At 34.6% G+C, this 26,133-nt stretch overlaps 1 protein-coding gene across 1 annotated transcript; it reads right to left on the minus strand.

Moving 5' to 3' along the window:
• Nucleotides 1-3,415: 3,415 nt before the first annotated feature.
• LOC111884281 (beta-galactosidase 14) lies at nucleotides 3,416-7,946 on the minus strand. The gene is made up of 18 exons (XM_023880593.3): nucleotides 7,851-7,946; nucleotides 7,662-7,774; nucleotides 7,507-7,573; nucleotides 7,286-7,378; nucleotides 7,038-7,181; nucleotides 6,794-6,888; nucleotides 6,595-6,700; nucleotides 6,419-6,503; nucleotides 6,176-6,294; nucleotides 5,915-6,082; nucleotides 5,653-5,831; nucleotides 5,428-5,537; nucleotides 5,230-5,339; nucleotides 4,962-5,069; nucleotides 4,739-4,843; nucleotides 4,417-4,562; nucleotides 3,822-4,167; nucleotides 3,416-3,653 (listed from the first exon to the last, which is right to left on the minus strand). Exons 1-18 carry the CDS (start codon nucleotides 7,944-7,946, stop codon nucleotides 3,513-3,515), a joined length of 2,331 nt encoding a protein of 776 aa, XP_023736361.1. The 3' UTR covers nucleotides 3,416-3,512.
• Nucleotides 7,947-26,133: the final 18,187 nt, after the last annotated feature.

A 26,133-nucleotide genomic window follows, 5' to 3' on the forward strand; every position in this document is an offset into this window, starting at 1 on the left:
TTTTGAGAATTACTCTGATATATTATGATGTAGTGATACACTTTGGTCTTTCTTGGTTGTATGACAATGTTTTGGATTACCGTTTTATTAATTTTAAAATGAAATTTTTGGGACGTTATAAGTAACGATCAAGCAACCTAATTAATGGTGGTCCGAGCTCAACTGCAAATCCAACTAAACAACCCATCGATCAGACCCAAACCGTTTAAACCAATGGCACTTCTCACGATAACAACCACCCATCACAACATGTTGATGATAATAATGATGTAGATTCTCTCCCACTTCGATGGTTCACTTGAACTTCGGTGTTGCCAAAAAGATTAAATGACTACGAGCTAAATGTTGATCATTTAATGTTGACATTCAATGAAGAACCAAGGAATTTTAAGGAAGCCAAAGTGAAAAAAAAAATTGGCTTGATGCAATAAAGGCCGAAATTGACTCCATCGAAAAGAACAACACTTGGAAATTAGTTCCTCCACCTAAAGATGATAAACCTACTGGGTTAAGATGGTTGTATAAATTAAAAGATACAAAGCGTATCTAGTGGATAAAGGGTATGTACAAAGTGTATCTAGTTACAAGATACAAAGCGTATCTAGTGGATAAAGGGTATGTACAAGAGCAAGGTATAACTTTTGATGAAGTATTCACGCTGGTAGCTCGTCTCGAGATAATAAGACTATTGATTACTCTTGCAGTCAGGAACAAATAGAAGATTCATCACTTAGACGTTAAAACAACATTTTTCATATGGTGACTTAATATAAGAAGTGTATGTTAGCCAACTGGAAGGTTTTGTGAAGTAGGGTGAAGAAACAAAAGTTTACAAATTCACAAAAGCTTTATACGGTCTTTGACAATCGCCAAGAGCATGGAATTTGAAACTTAATAATACTTTTAAAAATATGGTTTTTAACGATGCATGCAAGAAAATGTAGTTTATAGAAAGGTTTCAAATGGAGAATATATAATTGTTGTGGTTTATGTAGATGATTTATTTGTAACGACAACAAGTCTTGAGTTCATAAACCAATTCAAGAAATTGATGGCATTACAATTTGAAATGTCAGATCTTGGAGAACTAACTTGCTACTTGGGAATTGAAGTTTTGCAAGAAAATGGTTGTGTAAAGGTGATGCAAGTGTGTAATGCAACTCTATGTCCATGGAGTCGAGACTAAAGTTTTTAAAAGCAAAAGATGAGACTGAACAACCCATCGATCAGACCCAAACCGTTTAAACCAATGACACTTCTCACGGTAACAACCACCCATCACAACATGTTGACGATAATAATGATGCAGATTCTCTCCCACTTCGATGGTTCACTTGAACTTCGGTGTTGCCAAAAAGATTAAATGACTACGAGCTAAATGTGGATCATTTAATGTTGACATTCAATGAAGAACTAAGGAATTTTAAGGAAGCCAAAGTGAACAAAAATTGGCTCTATGCAATGAAGGCCGAAATTGACTCCATCGAAAAGAACAACACTTGGAAATTAGTTCCTCCACCTGAAGATGATAAACCTACTGGGTTAAGATGGTTGTATAAATTAAAAGAAATACGAGTGGATCAATTAATTACAAGATACAAAGCGTATCTAATGGATAAAGGGTATGTACAAGATCAAGGTATAGCTTTTGATGAAGTATTCACGCTGGTAGCTCGTCTCGAGATAATAAGACTATTGATTGCTCTCGCAGTCAGGAACGAATAGAAGATTCATCACTTGGACGTTAAAACAACATTTTTCATATGGTGACTTAATATAAGAAGTGTACGTTAGCTAATCGGAAGGTTTTGTGAAGTAGGGTGAAGAAACAAAAGCTTACAAATTGACAAAAGCTTTATACGGTCTTCGACAATAGCCAAGAGCATGGAATTGAAACTTAATAATACTTTTAAAAATATTGTTTTTAATGATGCATGCAAGAAAATGTAGTTTATAGAAAGGTTTCAAATGGAGAATATATAATTGTTGCGGTTTATGTAGATGATTTATTTGTAACGACAACAAGTTTTGAGTTCATAAACCAATTCAAGAAATTGATGGCATTACAATTTGAAATGTTAGATCTTGGAGAACTAACTTGCTACTTGGGAATTGAAGTTTTGCAAGAAAATAGTTGTGTAAAGGTGAAGCAAGTGTGTAATGCAACTCAATGTCCATGGAGCCGGGACTAAAGTTTTCAAAAGCAGAAGATGAGACTGAAGTTGAAGCAATCCATTATCGAAAACAAGTGGGTTGCTTACAATATCTCTTACACACTCGTCCCGTTTTTAGCATATTCAGTTGGAGTAGTTAACTGTTACATGCAATGTCTTAAAGAATCTCATGCCCGTGTTATTAAGCAAATTCTTCGTTACTTGTGTGGTACATCTTTTGGGATAATATATAAATGCAGCAAATGATATGAGTTTCCTAGGTTATAGTGATAACAGACATAATGTTGATGTTGATGGTGGCAGAAGTAGAACAAGACATGTTTTCTACCTAGATGACTCACCTATTACTTGGTGCTACTAGAAGCAAGATACAGTAGCATTATCTTCGTGTGAAGTTGAGTTCATAGCAGCTACTGCAGATGTGTGTCAGGTAGTTTGGTTAAAAGAGTTGTTAGCTGAGCTGACATGAATGAAGAAACAAAAGGAGTTGATTCGTATAGTCAACAAATCAACAATTGCACTGTCAAAGAATCATATATTTCATGGAAGAAGCGAACACATCCACACTCGATTCCACTTAATTCAAGAGTGTGTTTAAAACGAACAAGCGATAGTAGAACATGTTTCTGGAGACAAGCAACGTGCAGATCCATTTACAAAGGCCTTAGCTCGGATAAGGTTTGCATAAATGAGATCGTTGTTTGGTATGCAAAAATTATCTAGGTCCAATATGGCTTGCTGCGTGTTTGGATCAGATCACATTACCTTGGAGTGTTGTCCAAGGTTTTCAAGTCTTCCTTGAGCCATAAGGAATTCTTTTGTATGTACAATTTGTTTGATTATATTTAGGAATCCTACTTTAATACTAATAAGTTTTGTTTAGTATATATACGATAGGTTCCTGTGATCAAATTCATTGATTGGAGTTTTGAGTTTAGTTTCTTTCAATAAATTGCAAGTTTATGCAATACAAGTTGGTGTTTTTCTATTTTTTTCTTTGTTTTTATCATATGCTTATATTTAATTCGGTAAAATCTTGATTCTTTTAGATAAAAAAGAAACTCATGTTTTTCAACATAAATATAGTTTGTGTCACGTGAAAAACGACATTACAATTTTAATTTGTGTTTGATATGAGTTTTAGGATTTAAAAAGTATTAGATTATATAAATTATTCTTTGCTACACTAATTACTTTACATACATTAAAATTTTGAAAAAGAAATGTGGGTTCGAGTGCAATCATTCAAAGCGTTTAAGTTTCTTTGTTGTACAAAGGCCCCTTCAATTTGCCAAAAATGTCTCAAACACACCCTTTTGAATTTGAAAAATCCTATATCTACTCATTTTTCTTCTTCGCGCACCTCACTTGGATAGCAAGTCTTTTAAATTTGTCTTGAGAACAAGATTTGTCACCGCTTGGGTCGCCCAAAATTGCTCTGTCGAGAGGGATTCTGCAACTATTCTTTCCCAAGCAAGCCTATAACAATTTGCAATGTACTAATTAGTTAGAGGATACTAACTTATGCGTACAACAAATGGATTTATATCAATTATGATATGTGTTGCATTATTCTATATTAACACGACACATAACTGAATCTTAGTGGAATGTGTCAACAATGCCACTTTGGGTTTCGAGTTTTACCTTTTTAACTACTTGTTTGGCATTGGGAGATTGACATGTTCCTTGAATATATGTCCCACACGATCCCCAAGGATTGCCAAAGCTCGCAAATTGGATTTCCTTGATGAATTTATCAGGGTCGCAAGTAAGTTGAGCTTCTGGCTTAGGTGATTCCACGTTGGTCTTAAGAACACCTCCCTCCATTTTCCATATGTCAATATTTGGCGGATAATCCTCATACATAAAGCTACAAATAATGTCGCGATTGACAGTATTAATCGCAACACCATCAATGGTTCCACCGCTCTCCTCGTACACAACCAAAAGGTTGTTCTTTGGTTTTAAGAATGACCTTGGGATGTGATACCTGAACAAAAATGGACGATATTATATATATCAACGTTCCTTCTTCTTTGAAACTAACAGAACGCTTAACATTCTCTTTTTTTTTTTTTACTTTGAACTTAATGTAGACGTTGGACGAGACTTATTATTTAATAAGTTATATGTGAGTGTTCTTTTTGACACAATGCAGAAAGACTGATTTAATACGAAAAAGTGTTAGGAAATCATATTTATCTATAAATTACTTAATGGGAAAAGAATAGGGTCTTACTCGGTTTGAGAAGGGGCCCCAAGAGGTGAACGATAATTTTCCCAATAACGACCAAGGTTATTACCATTTACCCAAACTACACCTTTGCCCATTCTCTCCATCTTGATCGCAACCGGATTATTTCCTTCAGGAGTGGCAAAATTCGTCTGCAACATAAATTTTTTCTCAAAATGTGAAATCGACAAGTAGTTCATGTGACTAAAACGTGAATCTTAATTTGAATGAAATTTTATTAGGTATATGTATACCTAACATAAATGCAAGTAAGTTATATATATAAATACAAATTAATTACAACAACTACAGTAATGCTAATTGTTACCTTGTACCATGTAATAGGTGTTCCTGGTCCACTGGCTGGGCTCCATTTAACTTTCTTGGATCCTTCTTCTGTGTACAATTGGAGTGATTCTCCCTCGACGCCAACCTAAATATAAAAAACGTAATTTTGGTACATGGGTATATAATATATAGATATAGTCATTGTAATTGGGCCTCTTACTTTTTGTGTTAACAAAAGTTAAGTCCTATTAAATAATACGTACCTTATGACCCCATTGGTTAAGCGTGAGATCAAGAGAACCACTACTCATACCCTGTAGAATAACAGCTCGAATACCCGAAAACCTCTTCTCCATATACGCTCCACTATTCTTCACAATGAAAGTAGAAAGAAAAACGTCCAAAATTAGTCCTGCTAACAACACATATTTCAAATATGTGTTGTGAATATATATAACACGACCATATATATGTCATACTCCACATGTCATTGTCCATCTGTTAACGTTATATATGTTGTTTTGAGTTTACCGGTAGTCCCACAGTCATTGCCAAGATCGATATGTGATTGACTCCAGTCTTCAAACTCACAGGTTTGGAGAACGAAAATGACTTCTCAATGAAGCTCCCATGTCCAAATCCTGAATTATTATCATTATTATTATTTTTTCATACATGTTAATAGTTTTCTGTATAGGAATCTAGTAGTGAATGAATGATGTATCTCACCTATATATTCTCCATTAACGAAAGCCAATAATGCATCCCCAAGACTTTGAATCTGAATAACAGGCAAGATATCTGGTCTCATGGGTAGATCGTCACTATCAAGATGTAAGCTACAAGAAAAAAAAAAAACATCTTATATATATGAAAGATTCAGTTAAAACATATGGTTGAGACTTGAGACTTGAGAGAGTAATATTTTTAATAAGGTTCGAACGTCTATTTTACCTTGTGCTATACCACATATAATCTGTGGTATCTTTAGTCATGGAGGTGAGTTCCAATGGTGTTTTACTCATAACTGGTAAATCTTTAGCTATTGGAATAGGTTCCCGATAGCTTTCCCATTTAAATTTATTCGCTTTCTTTGAAAGTACGAAGCTCCTTGAGTTATGTTGTGATACGATCTGTTCTTTTTTTCATATATCGACATTAATTAGTTTGACCATTAGGAGACATGCAAATGAATCTTTTACAAGAAAAAACTCACAAGTTCTGTGTTATAAACGACAGTTTTGCAATCAGGAAGAATGGCGACAGATCGCCTTGGTAGGAAATAACTTTTTCCTTTGAAGTCGATGGTACGATGAATCTTCTTGTGCTTGTTGCTCAAGAACGCTAAACAAATGTTGCTTTCTGGTTTCTCGTATGTGATAATCTGCAAAGTCATGAGTCAACGTCTCAAAAGTCATCATTAATTGGATGATTCATGTATATATATAAAAGTCACATATCCCAAAGAAATTCTTACTTGGACAAATTTGTTGATATTTTTGATTTTTTGAGTACCCAAAAGAAAAGGGTTCTTTACCAATCTCAAAGTCTTGTGGAGGTCTCTAAGGTGACTCCATTTGGGTTCTCTTATCAAACCTAACATTATACTACAAGATAAGTTTACATGTAATACACACATCATAAATCAATGAAATTATTACAATCTCTGAAATATGTTTACATGCATAATTGATAATACATTAAATAAATGATGGTTTACCAAATTCGTCAAGGGGAGCTTCATCGTAGTAACGAGTGGTCACAAACGACGAGCTTGTTCTTCCAAAGTTGGTTCCACCATGATACTAAAATAATCATATAATTAAATAAAAAAGTTATGAAATAATGAATATAATAATATTCTTTTTACTCAAGAAACAATCCTTAAGTTCATACCATGTAGTAATTTGTCATGCTTCCGTTATTCATGAAGAATCGAGCAACTGAAAATGCGATATCTTCTGCTGCTCTTTGAGAAGGTGGATCTCCGAAAACCCGATATCTGTATATTAGACAAAAATTAATATAGAAAAAAAACAAAAACAAAAATAATTATTTTCTAAAAGAATATTTATATATAAACTATAAAGCTTACTGAGCAGTCCAATTTTCGGTCCATAAAGTAGGTTTATTTGGGCCGTTTGGCCCACCAAAGGTATCTGCACAATGCCTTCCGTTGCATGTACTTATCTAGCCACAAATAATAACGTTTAATCCATTTAGAAAATAAAATTAGAATATTATAAACTAATGAATTATTTGTATAGAGATACTATATAAATTTGTTTCTTACTTTTTAATACGTAGTACAAAATGAACTTTATAGAAATAAAACTTACTACATTTGCAGGGGCATCCTTTTGCTTACACATTATCCATGGGACATCGGGATACAACCCAGTTGCCATATCTGCAGCCCACTTCACATATTGAATACCTTTCTCACGATATGATTCTTGAACATGGTTATATTCGTTTTCAATCTTCATTAATAAATCACAAAAGGAGATATAAATTATATCTGATATATAATACTTCAAACGATTGTTTAACGAAAGATCCATTACATAATAGTAGTATGAAATACCTGTGCAAGGATAATTGGGCCTCCTTGAGGTGCAAATAGCTTCTCCTTCTTCATCATGTTTATAATCATTTCGCTGTATCTTTTCATATGAGTCTATACATATAATCAAAAACATTTTAATTATGTGATTATATATTACATTCATGCATCAAAACAAAGTTATTTACTGTGTGTGTGTGTGTGTGTTTTGGTATGAATAAAGCTTTAAAATGATTACCAACCATGTAGGGTTCGTTGTATGACCGGAATATGATGTTGGGTACATCTCTCAGCCAAAATGGAAGTCCTCTGTTTAAGAACAAATTTTTCGGATAATCAAATAATTTAATGCAAAAAATTATTTATTTGACATAAAAGTAAAAATAAAAAACTTTACCCAAGATTCCATTCTGCCTGAATGAAAGGACCAAGTCGTAGGATTGCATACAATTTATTTTCAGCAATCAATTTGATGAATTTCACCAAATCATAATTTCCTGTAAAATTGAACTGCAATATAGAAATAAAAATTAAATTGGTTTTCACAAATAAAGTTAAAATTAAAAGAACAAAAAACAAAAACAACCTGGCCTTCAACAGGTTCATGGACGTTCCAAAAAACATAAGTTTCAATGGTATTTAATCCTCCTTCCTTTGCCATTCTTATGATATCAGGCCACATCTATTTCAAAACACAAACACAAACACAAACACAAATTTTAAATGCAAATAAATAAAAAAACCAACACTTAAAATTCAAATGATACACACCTCAGGAGTGCTACGCGGATAATGGATGGAACCCGAGAATAACAGTATCGGATTCCCATTAACAATAATCGACCTAGCATTGTATGTTACAGGTCCAGGAGTGTATTCATTGTCATCAGTATCAGAATAAACAGATATCAAGGAGGTGGTGATTAAGAGGAGTATGAACCTTGTACAAAATCTATTTTCCATGTTTTTTTTTTTTTGTATAATCTGTAGGGAAAACAACGATAAACTTAAATACTGGGTGATCGGTGACCAAGGTTTTTACAGGGGAGAAAAATAAATTGAAACATGTTGCCTAAAGGCTGAAGGTTCAAAACGTGCAAATTGAATAGTTCATGTTATTTCAATATTTTTGTTATATGAGAGACAAATGCGGTAAGTAAAAGGCATTAGAGGATCTTTCGGGTCGATATGTAATATTTCTAGCTTGTGGATCAGGTTTTCTCTCCCTTTATTTAGCATAAGTTTGCTATATTTAAGCAAATCATTTTGTCCGATAAATATTTTTCAAATCTAAAATATGATGTTATTGTATTGATTTTATTACTTTGCATCATGTAATGTAATAAATTGTTCTATTTTTGTTGAATTGGTCGAATATACGACAATGTAGGATTTAACAAGAAGCTCGGATTTTAAGGGAACGACGACCATGTTGCCAGAAAACCCACAACTTCTATTTTGTTGTTTGTTTTAAATAGTTTTCCAGATACTAAAATATAGGTCTTTTTGAAAAGTATATAATCTACCACAAAACTATAAAAATGGTTCATATGAGTTATCAAGGGTTCGAAGCTCAATCCCTGTTAATTTGTTTTGACGAACATGGTCCTTGTGGTTTTCAAAACTTATGTAAATAACCTTTTTTGTTGACGTGGTTACTATTCATCCTCCGTTATTATGAATGTATTTTGGGTAAAACCAGAGGGACCATTTATGTAATTTTTTCTATATTTTATGTTAATGAGTTTGTCATCCCTTTACTTTTTAAAATATCACTTTGAACCTTTCACTTTGAAATTTAAAAAGTATTATTCTTACCCCTCTATTTTCTTAATTTTCATGTTTAATCATGTATTATATATAATTTGATTTTTATTAATAACTCTCATTCGTTAACTTAGAAAAAACTATTTTCATGTGTTTATTTTTATATATTTGTCGGTATAACTCAAGGTGGTCAACGTTTTGATTTTAATTTGGAACTTTCTTTCGTAATTTTTTTAAAAAAAAATTACATTGTTTATTTTTTTTTAAATGGTCGGTTTAAATTCGAGTTCGTTTATGTTTCAACATAGTTTTTCTTTTACGTTTTTGTGTTTAACGTGATGTATGTTTCTTACGTATGAGAAGGATCACATATAATAACTTTCGTTTGTTAATTTTAAAAAATGTATTATCTTCGAGTTTATCTATGTTTTAACGTAATTTTGTTTGCATTTGTGTTCTTAATTTTATGTGCATTTCTACGTATCATTCGCGTCACATATAATAAGTTCGTTAACTTAAAAAAATGTGTTATCATCGAGCTTGTCTACATTTCGTGTAACATTCATAAAATTCTTGAAAATTTTAAACTTTTTAAACAAACCCAAAACCATCATTGTTTACAAATTGTTTTCAAAATAAGTTTTACATCATAGAAATCCCAAAATCGTAAAACAAAAACATAAGGAGGTGCACGATCACGCCTTCGTCTTCCCACGATCCTCTGAGGTACTTGAACATAATCCAAATTGTAAATCCAAAGCTTAGTGAGATTCCCCCCAAAATACCACCATAATACATAATCATAAATATCACAGCAAAAGCACGCATATAGAACCTTCAGCATGTCTGGACCACCTCACCGGGCCTTCAGCCTGACTGGTCCGCCTCACAGGCCTTCAGTCTATCTGGGCCGCCCTAGATATGTTGGCCTTCAGCACAAAGCATGACCACTTCAACTCAACCACACACACACATGTTGACACATAACTCATAAACATATAATCAATTAATCTATCAAGCATAGATCATACAGATCAATAAGCATAACATCATCCTATCTACCAGGATTCTGATCTAACAGATCACTATAGTACTCAATCATACGACAATCAGGATAACAATCCAAAGGGTCGGCCGTGGTGCCTTCGACCCATGAGTACAATGAGGAAAATTTACCTGTCAAATGTCAAGCTGCACTGAAATCTCTAACTGTTGGCTCACGGAAAATCCTGAACTATCACAATAAACAAACACCCAATTAACAATTGGGATACCATTCTTGACTAAGGGCCCAAACATAGGGTAATTGTCCATTTTACCCTGTCCCTAATTGGGCCAAGGCCCAAGTCTAAATCTTTGATCCAAAAGGCCCAAAATACTTCAAGGCCCATGATTAGCCTAATTTTCCAAATTTGGCCAAAACCCCTTGTTGGGCCTCATCCAAAGGTCTAATCCTCTAATTAGCCCAAAACACACTTATCCAGACGGTCCATTAGGGCCCAAGTATTAAAGCCCAAAAGATGGCCCAATACCCGATGCCCAAAGTCCGAAACCCTCACAGAAGTCATACGCGGGGCGTACCCCTTCGGTACGTTGGGTGTACTTCGCCTCGCATTGACCACCATCGGGGTGGTTGACTCGGTACACGGGACGTACATAACTTATGCGGGGCGTACCCTCGCAAGTCTTAAAATCCTAATATGTGCTTAATGAATTAAGCACCTAAGCTTAAACTTCAGATCCATGACTCAAAAGTACTATAGAACCATAAAGTCTCAAACTTTAAGACTTTGGTCATCCAAAAAGGGCTTAATACATGGTCTTAATCCATTAAGACCTCTAACAAAGAACAAGGGACCAAACTAGCTCAAGGGACCTCATTTTTATGCCTTAGGACCCAACCTAGGGTCTGAAAGGACAACCCAACACGACCAAAATAAAGCATGCACGATATTGGGACTCTTGGGACAAGAAGCATACCAAAAAGCAACCAAAGTAAGATCTAAACAATCCAAGCATAAAGGTAGAAGCTTTATACCTTTTGAAGCTTCCCAAGAAGATGATAATCCCATATCTACAAGCTTGCTTCCTTACTTGACTCCTTTGATGCACTAACTTCTTCTTTTGTCACACAAAAATCACACTATAAGATCAAGATGCTTACTATGGGAGTTACGGTTCTCTCAAAACGGCTAAGGGGCTTGGAGGCTGAAAGAGTAAGCCAAAATGATCCATAATGGTGCTTAAATACCCTAAAAACCCTAAAAATTAGGGTTTCACCCGAACACGCGTACGCCCTGCGTACATATGTGTACGCCCAACATACTAAGGTGTGCCCTAGTACGCTTAGTGTACTCACATGTACGTCTAGCGTACAACTCAAGCTCCCAAGAATTACCAATTCACCACTAGGGCTTCTTAGGGGTCAATCCAACCAACATCATGTAACATCCCAAAATTCAAGACTAAAAATTTCTTTTAAATAAAACATTACTCAAGTAAAATCATTGATTCAAAACATAATCAAAGTAATAGTTTTCAAAACACATGTTCATTATCAGAGTAAAACATTCCCAGGTTGACAATCCTATGGTGTGTGTCATGCAATCACCCCGAGCTCCATCATCAGCTTCCGGAAGTACCTGAAACCAAAACTGAAAACCGTAAGCACGAAGCTTAGTGAGTTCCCCCATATTACCTCATACCATACAATCGCATAACATACACATATTGTCAAGCATATTTGGGTGCCCGACCTACCCCTTCGGTCCTCTCGACCGAATACTGGCTAGCATATCTGGGTGCTGGCCTCCCCTTCGGTCCTCTCGATTGGATACTGAATGGTATATCTGGGTGCTGGTCTCCCCTTCGGTCCTCTCGACCGGATACTGGCTAGCATATCTGGGTGCTGGCCTCCCCTTCGGTCCTCTCGACCGGATACTGTCTAGCATATCTGGGTGCTGGTCTCCCCTTCGGTCCTCTCGACCGGATACTGGGGACTATTTCACCCCCCTACTACTACCACATAACACATATATCACATAATCTGTCTAGCATGGCTGGGCGTGACCGCCCCTTCGGCCCTATCGACCGGTAGTCTGGGGGACTATCTCCCCCTACCGCCTCTAACTCATCTAACAGATCATGCTAGCATGTAAACATAATATCACATACTGTCAGACGTTTCTGGGGTGTCTGACTACCCTCCGGTCCTAACAACCGATCTCTACTGATGAGTCAGGGAGCCTCGTCCATGCTCCTACTGATAGTGAGATACGGGTCCAGTCCACACTCACTTTTTCCCTAACTTGGGCCTCACCCCTGATCTGCTGCTAATGAGATGTGGAACACCATCCACACTCTGCTATTGGTAACGTACGGGACCTCGCCCACACTCACCACCCTACCAGGCACATACAAGTATCACACAGACAACAAGTATAAACTATCACATAAACCATTCCTTGGGCACCCGCCCGCTATCATTGGACCTTGTCCTGAATATCAAACTAGCATACTGTGCCTAGGGCTAACCCCCGGGCCTTCTACTCATAACTACATGGGCCGGCATTGTGGCCGTAGACCCATTCACACAAAAGGAAACTCACCTGCACTGGCTGAACTTGTTGATGATCCCACTAGCTACTGCCCGACCATTCACTGAACTCTCGCTCTACTTGCTTCCTGAGCTATCCATATCAATGCAGCACTTAGTCTAACTGACCCTCGACAGTCAACCAAGTCAACTCTGGTCCAAGTCAAAGTCCTGGTCAAAGTCAACCTTCCAGGTCAACCCTACTTCGCCGAGTCCACTTACTGACTCGCCGAGTTCTCATGCTCAAAGTCCTTCCAATCGCGGCTTGACCCGCCGAGTCAGCCCCTGACTCGCCGAGTCTACTGATTCCCGATTCATGTCATGTCCAACTCACTGAGTCCTTGCTCAACTCGCTGACTCGAGTCTTAACTCGAAGGGTTTGGGACCACGCGAGCTGACTCGTCGAGTCTAAGAATAGACTTGCCGAGTACAAGGCAATCTTCAACCAACTCGCCGAGTTGTTCATCCAACTCGTCGAGTTCATGCCCATCTTCATCCGACTCGACGAGCTGTTCATCCCACTCGTCGAGTTCCTCCTCATCTTCAAGCTACTCGCCGAGTCCACTCGAAGGACTCGCCAAGTCCATTCGGTTCTACATACATGCAGAGGACTTTTGAGTTATGCAGGGACTCCAAATTGTAGATCTACCCTTCCCAAGCCTATTCCTCACGTAAAGTTGCAAACTTTACGTGTAAAGAGGGAGATCTAGGCAAAATGCACCATAAACTAAGGTTTAAGACCAAGAGGCTCCATAATCCACTCAATGGCTGATACTTTACGGGATTCTAAACCAAAACAAGCATGGATCTGAGGTAGCATCCTCAGATCTGGACCTCAAGCTCGAGATTGATCTTAGACATGGCTTAAAAGCCCCAAAACTCATAACCAAAGTAGATATGGATGAAGGAAGCGACTTATTACCTTCAAGTGCTCTGAAATGTCCTTCAACTTTGGATTTGCTGCAACTCCTTGAAGCTTCAATGATTCCTTCCCTCCTTCTTCCTTCAAATCACCCACAAAAAGGCAAAAAGCTTCGATAAGCAACAATGGCGGTTTAAGGTTCGAATTTTGGGTTGGAGAGGCAGTAAAGGAGCCCAAGGAAGAAGAATGAGACGTTTATATAGGCTCCAAGTCCCGGATTTAGGGTTTTCCTCGCATAGACCCTACTCGCCGAGTCGCCTTGGCCGACTCGCCGAGTTGGTCACTTACTCCTCGACTCGGATCCCGCTCGGACTCGCCGAGTTCCTCCTTGGACTCGCCGAGTCCCCCTTAAATTTAGGGTTTCCTTTACTTTCTTGGCTTTCAAAACTTTGGGTGTTACACATCAAGGACCAAAAAATTACATATTATAATACCAAGGGAATGATTTGAAGATACCTGAAAACCCGAGATGTTACATTTCGCAAAACATATATTTTAACGTTTTTGTGCTTAATTTTATATGTGTTACATACGTATGACTCATGTCACATATAATATGTTTTTTATTATTTAAGCTTTCGTTCGATAACTTAAAAAAAATCTTACTTACTTATTTTTATGCAAGTGTCGATATAAACTTGAGTTTTTTTTTAATGTTTTGATATTAATTTTTTTGTACGTTTTGATGCTTATTTTATATATGTTCCTACGTATGGGTTTGTTCGCATATAATAAATAAAAGCGTAATTGTAAACTTTGAATTTTGTAAGTTGAATTTTGACGATTGTATTGATAAAAGTTACGTTTCGACGTAAAAAAAAGCACAAACGAAAAAACACGTACATAAAAATAAGCATGAAACATAAAAAAAATTACGTTGAAATATAGACGAACTCGAATCTATACTAATATGTAAAAAAAATACGTCGAAACGTAGACAAACTCGCATATAATACATTTTTTAAGCTAACGAATGAAAGTTATTATATGGGACCCGAATAATACGTAGGAATGTACATAAAATTAAGCACAAAAATGTAACAAAAAATAATCGAAACATAGAAAAACTCGAATATAATACGTTTTTTTAAAGTAACAAACGAAAGTTATTATATGTGACCCGCCTCAAACGTAAGAAACATATATAAAATTAAGCACAAATATGTTCTTGATATTTTATCTAGAATTGCCTTGTTAGATTCCAAACCTATATTCACACCTCTTACCACTTCTTCCCAACTTACTAGCCATAGTGATGTCTTCTCTCGTCCAACTTTATATCATTCATTAGTTGGTGCTCTCCAATACTTAACCATTACTCGCCTAGGCTTATCTTATGCAGTAAATCAAGTAAGTTAGTTTTTACATGAACATAGTACGGCTCACTTCCAGGAAGTCAAACATATTTTTCGTTATGTCAAGGTACTTTGTCTTTTAGTCTCACTTATCAACGCAACACCAATATTCAATTTATTGCGTATTCCGATACTGAATGGGCATGATGTACTGAAACACATCGGTTAATATGGCTACTGAGTATTTATAGGGGGTATATTTTTCTTGGATTTCTAAAAAGCAACCCACAATCTCCCGTTCTATTATAAGTCTCAATATAGAGCGATGGAAAACACAACTACTGAAGTAGTTTGGGTTACACACCTACTACGTGAGCTTCATATCCCCATTTCCATTACATCATAGCTATACTATGATAACAAAAATGTCATGTTCTTAAGTCAAAATCATGTCTCCCATAAGCTTGCAAAAAACATCGATATTAACTATCATTTTGTTCGTGAGTTGGTTGCTTCAGGACGCTTATCCACTTAGTTTATCCCTACAGCTTAATAGATTTCTTATCTTTTCACCAATAATCTCCCACATTCGATGTTCAAGTATTTTAGATCCAAGCTCTATGTTGGTCCCCCGCATCCTTTCTTTAAGGGGTATTAACGATATATCACAATCTTCTAGGATTATGTAGATCCAATTTTATAGGAATCTTGTTGTATTTTAAATTTCCTTTATTCTTGAATTGTAATCTTGTATGCTTCTAAATAATGCAATATACATCTCTCCTGATTATTGGAGATTGATATTTTAAACTCTTATAAAAAAAAGATGATTAATTTTCTTTGGAAAAACAATGATTTTATTAAAAAGCCAAGGGTAATGATAGTACAACAAGCTATCTTTGATCACTACACCCTTGGAAAAATAAATTTGTGTCCACAACTTGAGCTTGAAACCCTCCAAGAACATGGGAGAGCACAAAAGCAAACATAAAAAAGGATTACCAAATGGATGGCACCAACAGTGATTATATCAATGTATATTCACCAAAAAGACTTTACATGGAGGTAAAAAAGAGTTTCACCAAATTTAACAATGTACTTTGTTAAATACCAAAGTATGATTGAGGTGAATCTAGCACATAACCTATTTCAACGAATCTCTTTAAACGACTTAGATAAACAACAAGGGCTTAAAAATGATGATATCCGTTTATATACATCAACAAATACTTAATGTTATGGAGCAATATACACCAAAAAACCTATTTGATTTAGCAATGTACTTTGCTAAAACCGAAATTGTCTAAGAGAGGACAAATCCATCCAATTTCATCATTAACTTTGGACCACTAAGATTTTGAAAGTAGATCATTCCCATACAAATTATATATAATGCTTTTGATACTTCCTTGGAGACTCTAATCTATGTCCAAAAATATAAACTTGGACAAAGGTTCTTTCTCAACAGATTACTTGTAGCATTTAGACACCAACAATGTAGTTGTTATGCAAAATGAAACACTAACTATATGGATTTTAAACATCTAAAGAATGAAGGAAGTCATGCCAAAACACACATACACACATACACACATACCCCTTCTGTGCAGCAGTTACACACACCAATTCACTCCAAAACGCACACACACACACACACACACACACACACACATATATATATATATATATATATATATATTCTTTGGTTTTATTTACTGACCCCAACCTCAATAAGTGAATTAAGAAGTTTATGAACATGAAAGAAAAGGAGACATGCCAAAACATGATTCAAAAGTTAATCGTTATCTACTTTGGCTAATATTGTGGAACCTTATCCTCATAACAAGCGCTTTTATAAATTTTTATTATAAAAAAGTGATTAACTAATGCCACATTTTGACAATAACACTATAGCACCCAAACTCAGGTATGAAGTACTAATTTCCATGTTCAAAGTTTAATTGCATATTGGGAATTTTGGTCCCCCATGACGTAGTGATTGGAGTACCACGGTGTGGTATTTTCATATCACCATCGTACGGTAGTCATTTAATGACTGTGGTGCAGCAACACTATGTGCACAAACCCTAAGTTTTAAGTTGCGGGCCTATATAAGCATCATGCTTCTAGGGTTTTTTAGAGAATCAGCATCCATCCTTCTCTTTCGAAACCATAGCCTCCATGGTCCTTGCTTGAGGTGCTTGAAGTTCTTGGTGGCTTAAGAAGCTCATCATTGCACATTTTTTGAGTTAGTTTTCATTCAATCTCAAGAACCAACGACAACTTTGTTTTTCTTGCATTGTAAGTTTTTTGGGCCTTATTTCATCTTTGTTACTTCATAGATATAGAGTTCCTCGTGATTTTTTGGTCAGTTTGGGAAAGAGGAGCATCATGTTCTTGGAGTTTGAGTAACTCTAGAACTTCAGTGAGTTATTGAGTAAGTTCCTAGCCTTATTAATGGAAAAAAGATTGAAGGGATTAAATGCACAAAACATACTACGGTTATAGATCTTGAGAGTTTTTGACATTAGAATGGATAAAGTTGAAAACTTTATCCATTGAATCACTGAAAGATTTAGACCTGAGAACCTAAGCCTTGATCTCCAAATAGTATGTGCCTAACGAATGTGTTAATACGCCAGATACACCATAGTGGGGCCACAGACTGACCACGACACGGTTATCAAGAGTGTCGCGGCTGTTTTGTCGTGGCTTGGCCATGACACGACCAAGAATTTACCACGACGTGGTGGATATTGACTTTTTGACTTAGGTCAAAATGTTAGTAAAAGTGTGTTTCAGAACATTGACTTAGGTCAAAATGTTCTTTTACATAAGATGAAGATTAAAAAAGAAATAAGACTCGTTTAGAGAGGAAATGTAACATTTGGACCTTGTAAGTTCCTTTTAACCCTTGCTTAGTAGAATAATTGCATTTTTGGTCCTCTGGCTAGTACACAGGGAGTACTCTATGAGTACACTTAGAGTACTAGCTGGATCAGGATCGCGGGCATCGACCACGTATGTTGGCATACGTAGTGTTACGCGGGGCGTACGCTGGCTTGGGACAAACCCTAATTTTTAGGGTGTGTGCCCTATTTAAGCTTCTTTAACCCACCACTTGGACATTTTAGACCAGCCTCCATATCTTCAAAACCCTAATTTTGTCCCTTAGCCTTTATGTGGTGCTTTGGAGCTCTTGTAAAGAACTTTGGTGTGTTTTGTGCATCTTGAAGTGGAAGAAGAAGGTTGAAGACTCATTCTTTGGTGAGGAACTTAGAGATCCAGATTTAGCTTCTTCATTTTATGACTTTTGAGGTATAAAGTCCATATCTTGTCAACTCCTTGTATATAACTTCTTTTGGGCTTATGTATGGCCATTTTAGTCCTTTTTGGTTGGTCCTTGTGAGCTAAGGTCGTTTTAGAAGCTTAACCTTGTAGATCTGGACATTTCAGGGGTCCCTTAAGCATAAAAATGCAAACTTTATGGTATATATGGACTCACGCATGTGTTAAGATCCTTGGTTAAGTTCTTTTGCGCTCTAGAGCCCCATTAAGCCATGCATGCACGTAAAGTTGCCAAGTTTACGTGACAAATCATCTTTTCGGACTAGATCTAAGAGTATCGAGTAGGGGCTGAATGGATTAAGTGCTTTTTGGCGTGGGGTGGCGAACTGAGGAGTATGATGGGTGTATAAGTTGGTACGTTGCGCGTACAGCCCTAGAGCATGTATGCTAAGCGTACGAGCTGAGTACGCCTAGCGTACTCAACAAGTGGGCTTCGGTTTTGGGCTTTTCAGTTTTGGGCCATGTGTAGACCTTAGGAGTTTAGGGCTTTGTTGGGCCATCATATTTCTAGTTTGGACTCTTTTGGATGAAGGCCCACGAAGGGATTTGGGCCTAATTTGGAAGATTGGGCCATGATGGGGCTTTGGGTGTCTATTTATGGAATTGGGCCTTTTGAGTAATTGGTTTGGGCTTTAGCCTTAGGCCAAGTTAGGTAAAGGGTAAAATGGTCTTTTTCCATAGTTTGGACTCTTAGTATGAGTCGGGATCCATTATTAATTGGATGTTATTTTATGATGATAGCGCGGGGATTTTTGGACTAGTAGCTGGAGATTTATTTTTGATATTCAATAGTCTGAGATAAGTCTTCCTCACCATGGTTAGCGGGTCGAAGGCACCAATGTTGACGCATGGTTTATTACGTTAGGGTGTTAGATGTTTGCGTGACTCTTACATGTGTATGTGTTTGTATGCGTAGTGGGCAGGGCCCAACGGGTAATCTGTATATTATTGTTTGTTATACTTGTATGTCTAGATACTGGGTGGGGCCCGTTATGAGAGTTAGGGTGAGACTTGTTATACTCAGTAGGCGGGGCTCGTTATGCGAGTTAGGGTGAGTCCCGTTATACTTAGTGGGCGGAGCCTATTATGCAAGTTAGGGCGGGGCATGTTACACTCATTGGGCGGAACCTTTATATGTTTGGTTTGTGGTATTTGGGGGAAACACACTAAACTTTGTGTTTACAGTTTTCAGTTTATGTTTTAGGTACTTCTAGTGCAAAAGGGAAGAGTTCGGGGTAATTGCAGTGCACACACGATATTGTTCCGCATTTCATGATAACTCTTATATTTTGTCATGTTTGATACATTTGTTCCACTTGGGATTTATGGTGATGTTTTGGGATATTGTTTTATTAATTGAAAAATGAAATTTTTGGGTCTTATTCTTGGGATGTTACAACAAAGCTAAGAATTATGCCTTAATTGATAAATTAGGGTTAATTATTGGGTAATGATATTGAGGAAGACTCGATGCCACTAACTTAGTTTGTGGATTTCATCTTTTCAAGATGTTCGAGTGAGTTCTTGCAGACTTTCTTATCATGTCGACTATGTGATGATTTTATTTACGACCATGAATTCCCTCTCAGAGGGAAGTGTGGTCGGAATGATCGGTCTAACTAGAGAATAGCCTCTTAGAGGGAAATTTTAGTTGTGTCGTGGCAGCATGTATGATCATGAACAACCTCTTGGAGGGAAATGTGATCATGTGATTTGTATTTCTAGAGAATAGCCTCTCGGAGGGAAGTTCTAGACACACTGGTTAGAAATATTCTAGCATATGTTATGTGTTTTGTTATATCTGATAGAATGTAAGTAATATATGATTTATTACTTGATGTTATGTGTTATTATGTGTATCGCATATGATCTGTATAATGAATGAGTGTTGTGATTACTCACTAAGGCTTAGGGTTACAGTCACTACTTTATGTTTTAAGTTGCAGGTCCTTCTAGTTCGAAGGATAAGGAGATGGCGTGACTGGGATATCTAGACATTCTCAGAGGGGCATGACACCTAGTTTATTCATTCTATGTTACATTATGGTTTTCAAAATAAAACTTAGCTTCCGTATTTTTATTATGAATATGTTAATGTGACATGAAGAGATGGTTTTATGATTAGTAATGAATATGAATGAAACCTCTTGGTAAAACCTATACTCTGACTTTCAAATTTTCAAGGATAGGTTTTTGATGTTACAGACACTATCCATAATAACTATTTTTTAAGACTGGTTTTGGCAGACTAACTGAAAAATTATCTTTTATGTAATAAGTTAGACTATATATTGTAGTTAATAAAATAATGGTATTTGAAACTAGTTGATAAGGTAGATGAGAACTGATAAGCTAACTTTTTTCGAATGACAAAAGAACATATATATATATATATATATATATATATATATATATATATATATATATATATATATATATATATATATATATATAAGAAACTAGCTAGGTGCTAGCAAAAATATAACAAATTAAGGCATCTAAGAGATTTAGAAGTCATTTCGTCCAAATCCAGTTAGCCTTGGCGTTTCTAAAGCACAAACAATTAAAAGAAAAAGTTATAATGTTGTCAAAAATATACTCTTGTCTATGCTTATGATCCCCAAAATCCATTGCATTTTAGTAACACCACAACACCCATACTATTGTGGAAAGGATGACATACACTATAAGCCAAGTGAACCTAACGACCGATTGATTGTCAATACAACTACACATATGTGCAACACTGTGAAACTAAAGAATGTCAACATCAATCCAAAACGCCACCCTGCACCACACCTACTGAGCAACTTCACACTTAGAGAAAAGATGCACCACCTCTTCGATAGTATCCCCGCACATCAAGCACAACAATGAAGATATGTCAACCCATTTATAATCCAACATCTCTTTGGTTGGAAGACAATTCAACACCAATCTCTATACAAAAATATTAATCTTTATAGGCAGAAAGGTGTTCCACCTTGTAGTAACAGTTGAGGAACGAAGAGTGACATCATCTATACGATCTGATCAGACTTCACATTAAACAATTTTAAAGGATGATGAACCTATTTCCATTTATCATAACCTACAGATATCATCACTTGGTCAAGAACCTCCATCATAGTTGTGAATTGCTCAGTCTCGATCCCCCCTCTAATTGGTCGGCGCCATGGAAACACCCAACCTCTATCAATACACAAATTTTTCACCAAACCTTGCCTTAGAGTGGACAAGGCATACAAACAATCAAATTGAAGTCTAAACAACATATCACCACACCAAAGGTCCTGCCAAAACAATGTACGAGCGCCATCACCAACCACACGCCACATGTCGGAATGATCAGTCACCCCATTGTCATGGAGATGATTTATGGAGCCCACAATAGAAAATCACACTCCATGTTGGATTCTACCGCTATGGTTTCCAATACAATCACCAGAACTTCCATGAATTGCTTTTATGACCTTAATCCCACAAGGAAACATTTGAAAATAGTTGATAATGTAATAATGTTTGTTAATAATAAGTAGCTCATAAGCTAAATGCGAATGTAAAGTGACATTAACATTAAATGGTAATTTAATAAGCTTTCTCAATAAACCCATGAACATATCATTATATCAATAAGCTTTCTCAAATAGTTTTTTAAAAAAAACAACTTACAAACTACTTTAATGGTCTCATCAAATATTACATTACAATAAATTAAAAAGAAATTGTTTATACAAGCCAAACACAACTTAAATGGTAATTTATTATTGAGGTTTAACAATTGAGAGTCCACGTCCTGTCCATATTTCAGAGAAAGTTCATTCTTGTGTGTATAGATACTAAGCCATTTAGTCTATTATATTACTTTTGCCATATTTGTTTAAGACATCTATTTTAGGCAATTAAAACACATTTTAAGTTGCATAGGCCCCTTGAGCATATAATATGTATCTATGATTGCAATTGTTTGTTTTTTATGTTTTTTTTTACACTAAGCTCGATATTGACCAGTATAAACCAATCTATACTATAGACTTAAGTAAGACACTTGTAAAAACCGTCTAAACTCAACCTTTGTTGCATACTTTTATGATTTTATCTAGTAAGTTAGCTAAGACACATTGCTTGAACAATGTTCGGTTACAATGTAAATCACTAAATCTATCTTCCATAAAGTATTTACATTTACGTATAATTTGTCTTGTGATTAAATATCGAATGCTTTATTTCATAAAATCAAAATTCCATCGAAGATTGACGAAGTTTAGAAAAGAGTGTATCCACCTTCCTTTGTTTTTCTACCATATTACATATATATATATATATATATATATATATATATATATATATATATATATATATATAGGATTGGGTTATTTGGAAAATAAGAAATTAGGGCATCAAGTGAGGACCAATCAGCATTTGACACATGTAATTAGTTAATTAATTTATAAATAATGATTTAAAGGGTATCAAAGTAAATCGATCGTTAGAGGCGTAAACCTAGAACATTATACTGGACCGATTTTCGCGGTTTGAGGCGGGATCAGTTATGTTTTTTGGGGGGATCAGTTGTGTGTTACAGGTGTAATCGTCGATTGAGGTCAATAGGCGGCAAATACCAAAAGATTTACCGCCCAAGTTATGATCTGATAGAGAATTGAGCGGGATCGGTTATGATTTTTGGGGGGATTGGTTATTTCTCGTTCTATCCTTCTCCGGACGAGTCATAAATCCTGCAAATAGAATCTTCATGTACGTAAGCTGAAGTTAAGTCTCCAATGTTTATAGACATCGTTCAATAATCTCTGAAGAATTAGTAATTGTTGAACCAGAAATCAGTAACAATTGAATTAATTGTAAGATCTGGAAAAGAACATCTAATAATATTTTGGTTTTCAAAATCACTAATGTTTAAAATGAAGTTGTTGCATGTGAATTTTGGTAGGTTGTGGAATTTGTTTCAATGCTATGATTACTTTTAACATTAATTGAAGTTGATGCATGTGAATTTTTGTAGGTTGTAGAATTTGTTAGAAGCTTTTTGGAGTGATCAGAAGTCTTGTCTTTGTAAGTGCCAAAAGTTGTCTTCATAAGTGCTGTAAGTGGTTTATTTTTTCTTGTCTTCATAATTTCTTGTGTTGTATGTGATTGCTGTTAAATGTTATGTATCAGTAATTTATAAAAAGTACAATGTATATGTTCTCTTCTACCTAATGATTTCTCAAATAGCATATCAAAATGTTGACTTAAAGCTTTAATATTCAAATTGATAAATATGCTTTTCTTTTCGATAAACTGAAATCAATGTATTCTGGATGGACAACCTTTGTTGCACATAATTCCCATCAGATTAGTATTTGGAATTGAAATTGCATTCTCATATTCTGATTGTAAATACTTTTTTTGCAAACATAAACAGTTTTAAGGAGAACAATTGAAACTAAGCAAAAATCAACTGGAATTTGTGGGATTTTGTAATTCTGTAAATCAAACTAATACAATCCTGTCAGCAAATGAAACATAGAAGTCACAAACGAAATTGAAAATAATGAAATTGATGAAACCAATTTTAGATGATACGTCTGTATGGATCTGCGACTCCGGGAAAAACGCAGTTTTGCAAAATGACGCAAGGGCGATTTCTGATTTTCTGATTTTTCAAATCGGAAACAAGATTTGAGTGTATTTGTCTAATTTTTTGCAGATGTCGTTGAAATATATGTCAAGATTTAATCGAAATTTCTTTTCAAAACCTGAATTTGAAAAAACGGTGAAGTAGAAATCATTTTGAATTTCAAATTCAAAACTCAAAAATCAAAACTGTTTAGTTTTCAAATTCAAAATCGATTTCGATTTCAAAATCGATTACCAGTTGGATTTCCGAAATTGTAACTGATTTTCCAAACGACATGTTTACTGAAATACCCTTTTGAAGACGTCTTGCGTAATGTTATACGTTTTTGCGTTGTCAATTTCTAATTCGCGGTTTTCCTTTATTAGGGTTTTTCTTATTTTCCAAATAACCCATATATATATATATATATATATATATATATATATATATATATATATATATATATATATATATATATATATATATCACATATCACAGTTAGAAACAGTAAACAATGCAACTTTAAAATTTAATAAAAATCAATTCAAATACAGATAATTATAAAAATAGTTTATGGTTTTTGAGAATTAAAATAAACAATCCTTTTTTGGACATAGTGGTAATTTGTTGAATCTATCTACAATAATTTTAATTTTAGTTTTTTTGAAACATCAAATCTAATCTATTATTAAACTACTTATTAATTCTACCTATCTACAATAGTTTTTAAGTTAAAAATCATGTGTTTGTTTTTTTGTTATTATTCCTCAAAAATAAAATGCTATAATAAATAGAGTTAATATTATAAAAGATATTATTGGATTTTTATTAAATTTCAATTAAAATAAAAAGATTTTGTATTGTTTCAATTTTTTTCGATTTGATCATTTATACTTTTTAACGGATTTGCAAGTAATCTTTCGGTTCTAAACAATTTTTCTCGGATAAACAATCCATTTTTCCGAAAAAAAAACTGTACCTTTTTTTTTCCTAAAAACTTTCACATTTAACAAACTTTTCTTAACAATTTTTTCGTTTTGGCTCATCCTTTTTTTCTTATTGATTCTGTTTATGATGTTTTTGATAATTTTAAACATTATAAACATAAATGAAGCATTTGATTTTTCTCAAAACAAAGAAAAATATATTATGTTTAATTCTTGTTGGCAAAATACATATCAAAATCTAATCTAGTTTGACAATATTTTTTTGGACAAAACATGAAAACTAAAATTATATTTCAAACATAGATTGGAGTTCTAAAATTGTATTTTCGTTTAGTTATTAAAACAGCATACGATATCATATAAACTTAGACCGTTGTTTTTCACCTTCTGTAATCTTTAAGTATCCGCTAAATAAATGTAATATGCATTTTGTAAAAAAGAATTAGATTTATTAATATTTAGTTATGTTTTGAACAAATCAAATGTTTCCCTTAAATTCTAATGTTGAAAACTATTAAGCATACTATAACAATAACAAAAAAGCATGATAATTATAAATAAAAATAAAAGTTGAATCTCAAACGAATATAATTATATTATTATAGATCGAATTATTTTTAAAATTAAATATGTTTCTAACCGGAAAAAAACATGAAATATGAAATTAGATTCCAAAAATATTCTTAAATGTGAGTGATTTCCGGTGAAAAAATTTAAGTTTTTGTGAAAAGGAAATTAAATATTCTTATACTTTTGTTCTTACAAATCTTCATATCCAATTAAATGATAACATATGTCATTTTGATATATTAAAATATCATTAAATGATCATTAAATGTGACACATGTCATCATTTAATTGGATAGAAAGTAAAAAGAATATTTAATTTTTCTTTTTGAAAAAGAAATTAAGGACTTTTAGGATAAATAACAAATACTTTAATATGATATTAGCCTAATAAATAACAATTACTTTATATCGTTTATAAACAATGCAATATGTTTTTTTAAGTAAAGGTGAAATTTGTATTCGCTTTTGTTGTCCACCGCTTAACGTTGGTAAGATAATTTCTGATATAATATTCTTTTATTCAATGGGTCATAACATATTCAAGATATAAAATTAATGAACAGTCATTAAAATGTAGCATCTTCACAATATTATTATAAAAAAATTTAGGTACGTGATAACAATATAAAACATTATATTTTACTTTTTGTATAAAGGAAAAATACAACATCAACGGTGCGTAATACACTTCCACTTTATGCATAAAACAATTGTACATTCAGGGAGAATCTGCATAGACCTGTAGCATTATTTATTTTAATCATTTAGTAGATCATGGTGTCCACCAAACATTCTCCTGAATTTACAC

This window comes from Lactuca sativa, chromosome 3 (genome assembly GCF_002870075.4).
Source record: "Lactuca sativa cultivar Salinas chromosome 3, Lsat_Salinas_v11, whole genome shotgun sequence".
NCBI classification, from domain to species: Eukaryota; Viridiplantae; Streptophyta; class Magnoliopsida; order Asterales; family Asteraceae; genus Lactuca; species Lactuca sativa.

Excerpts from the sequence above, each read along its gene's own strand:
- LOC111884281 (XM_023880593.3), bottom strand. The coding sequence starts at position 7,946 with ATGTGGCCTGATATCATAAGAATGGCAAAGGAAGGAGGATTAAATACC. Across the intron at positions 7,574-7,661 it reads CAGGCAGAATGGAATCTTGG|AGGACTTCCATTTTGGCTGA; the intron begins GTAAAGTTTTTT and ends GTTCTTAAACAG. Across the intron at positions 7,379-7,506 it reads CATACAACGAACCCTACATG|ACTCATATGAAAAGATACAG; the intron begins GTTGGTAATCAT and ends TTATATGTATAG.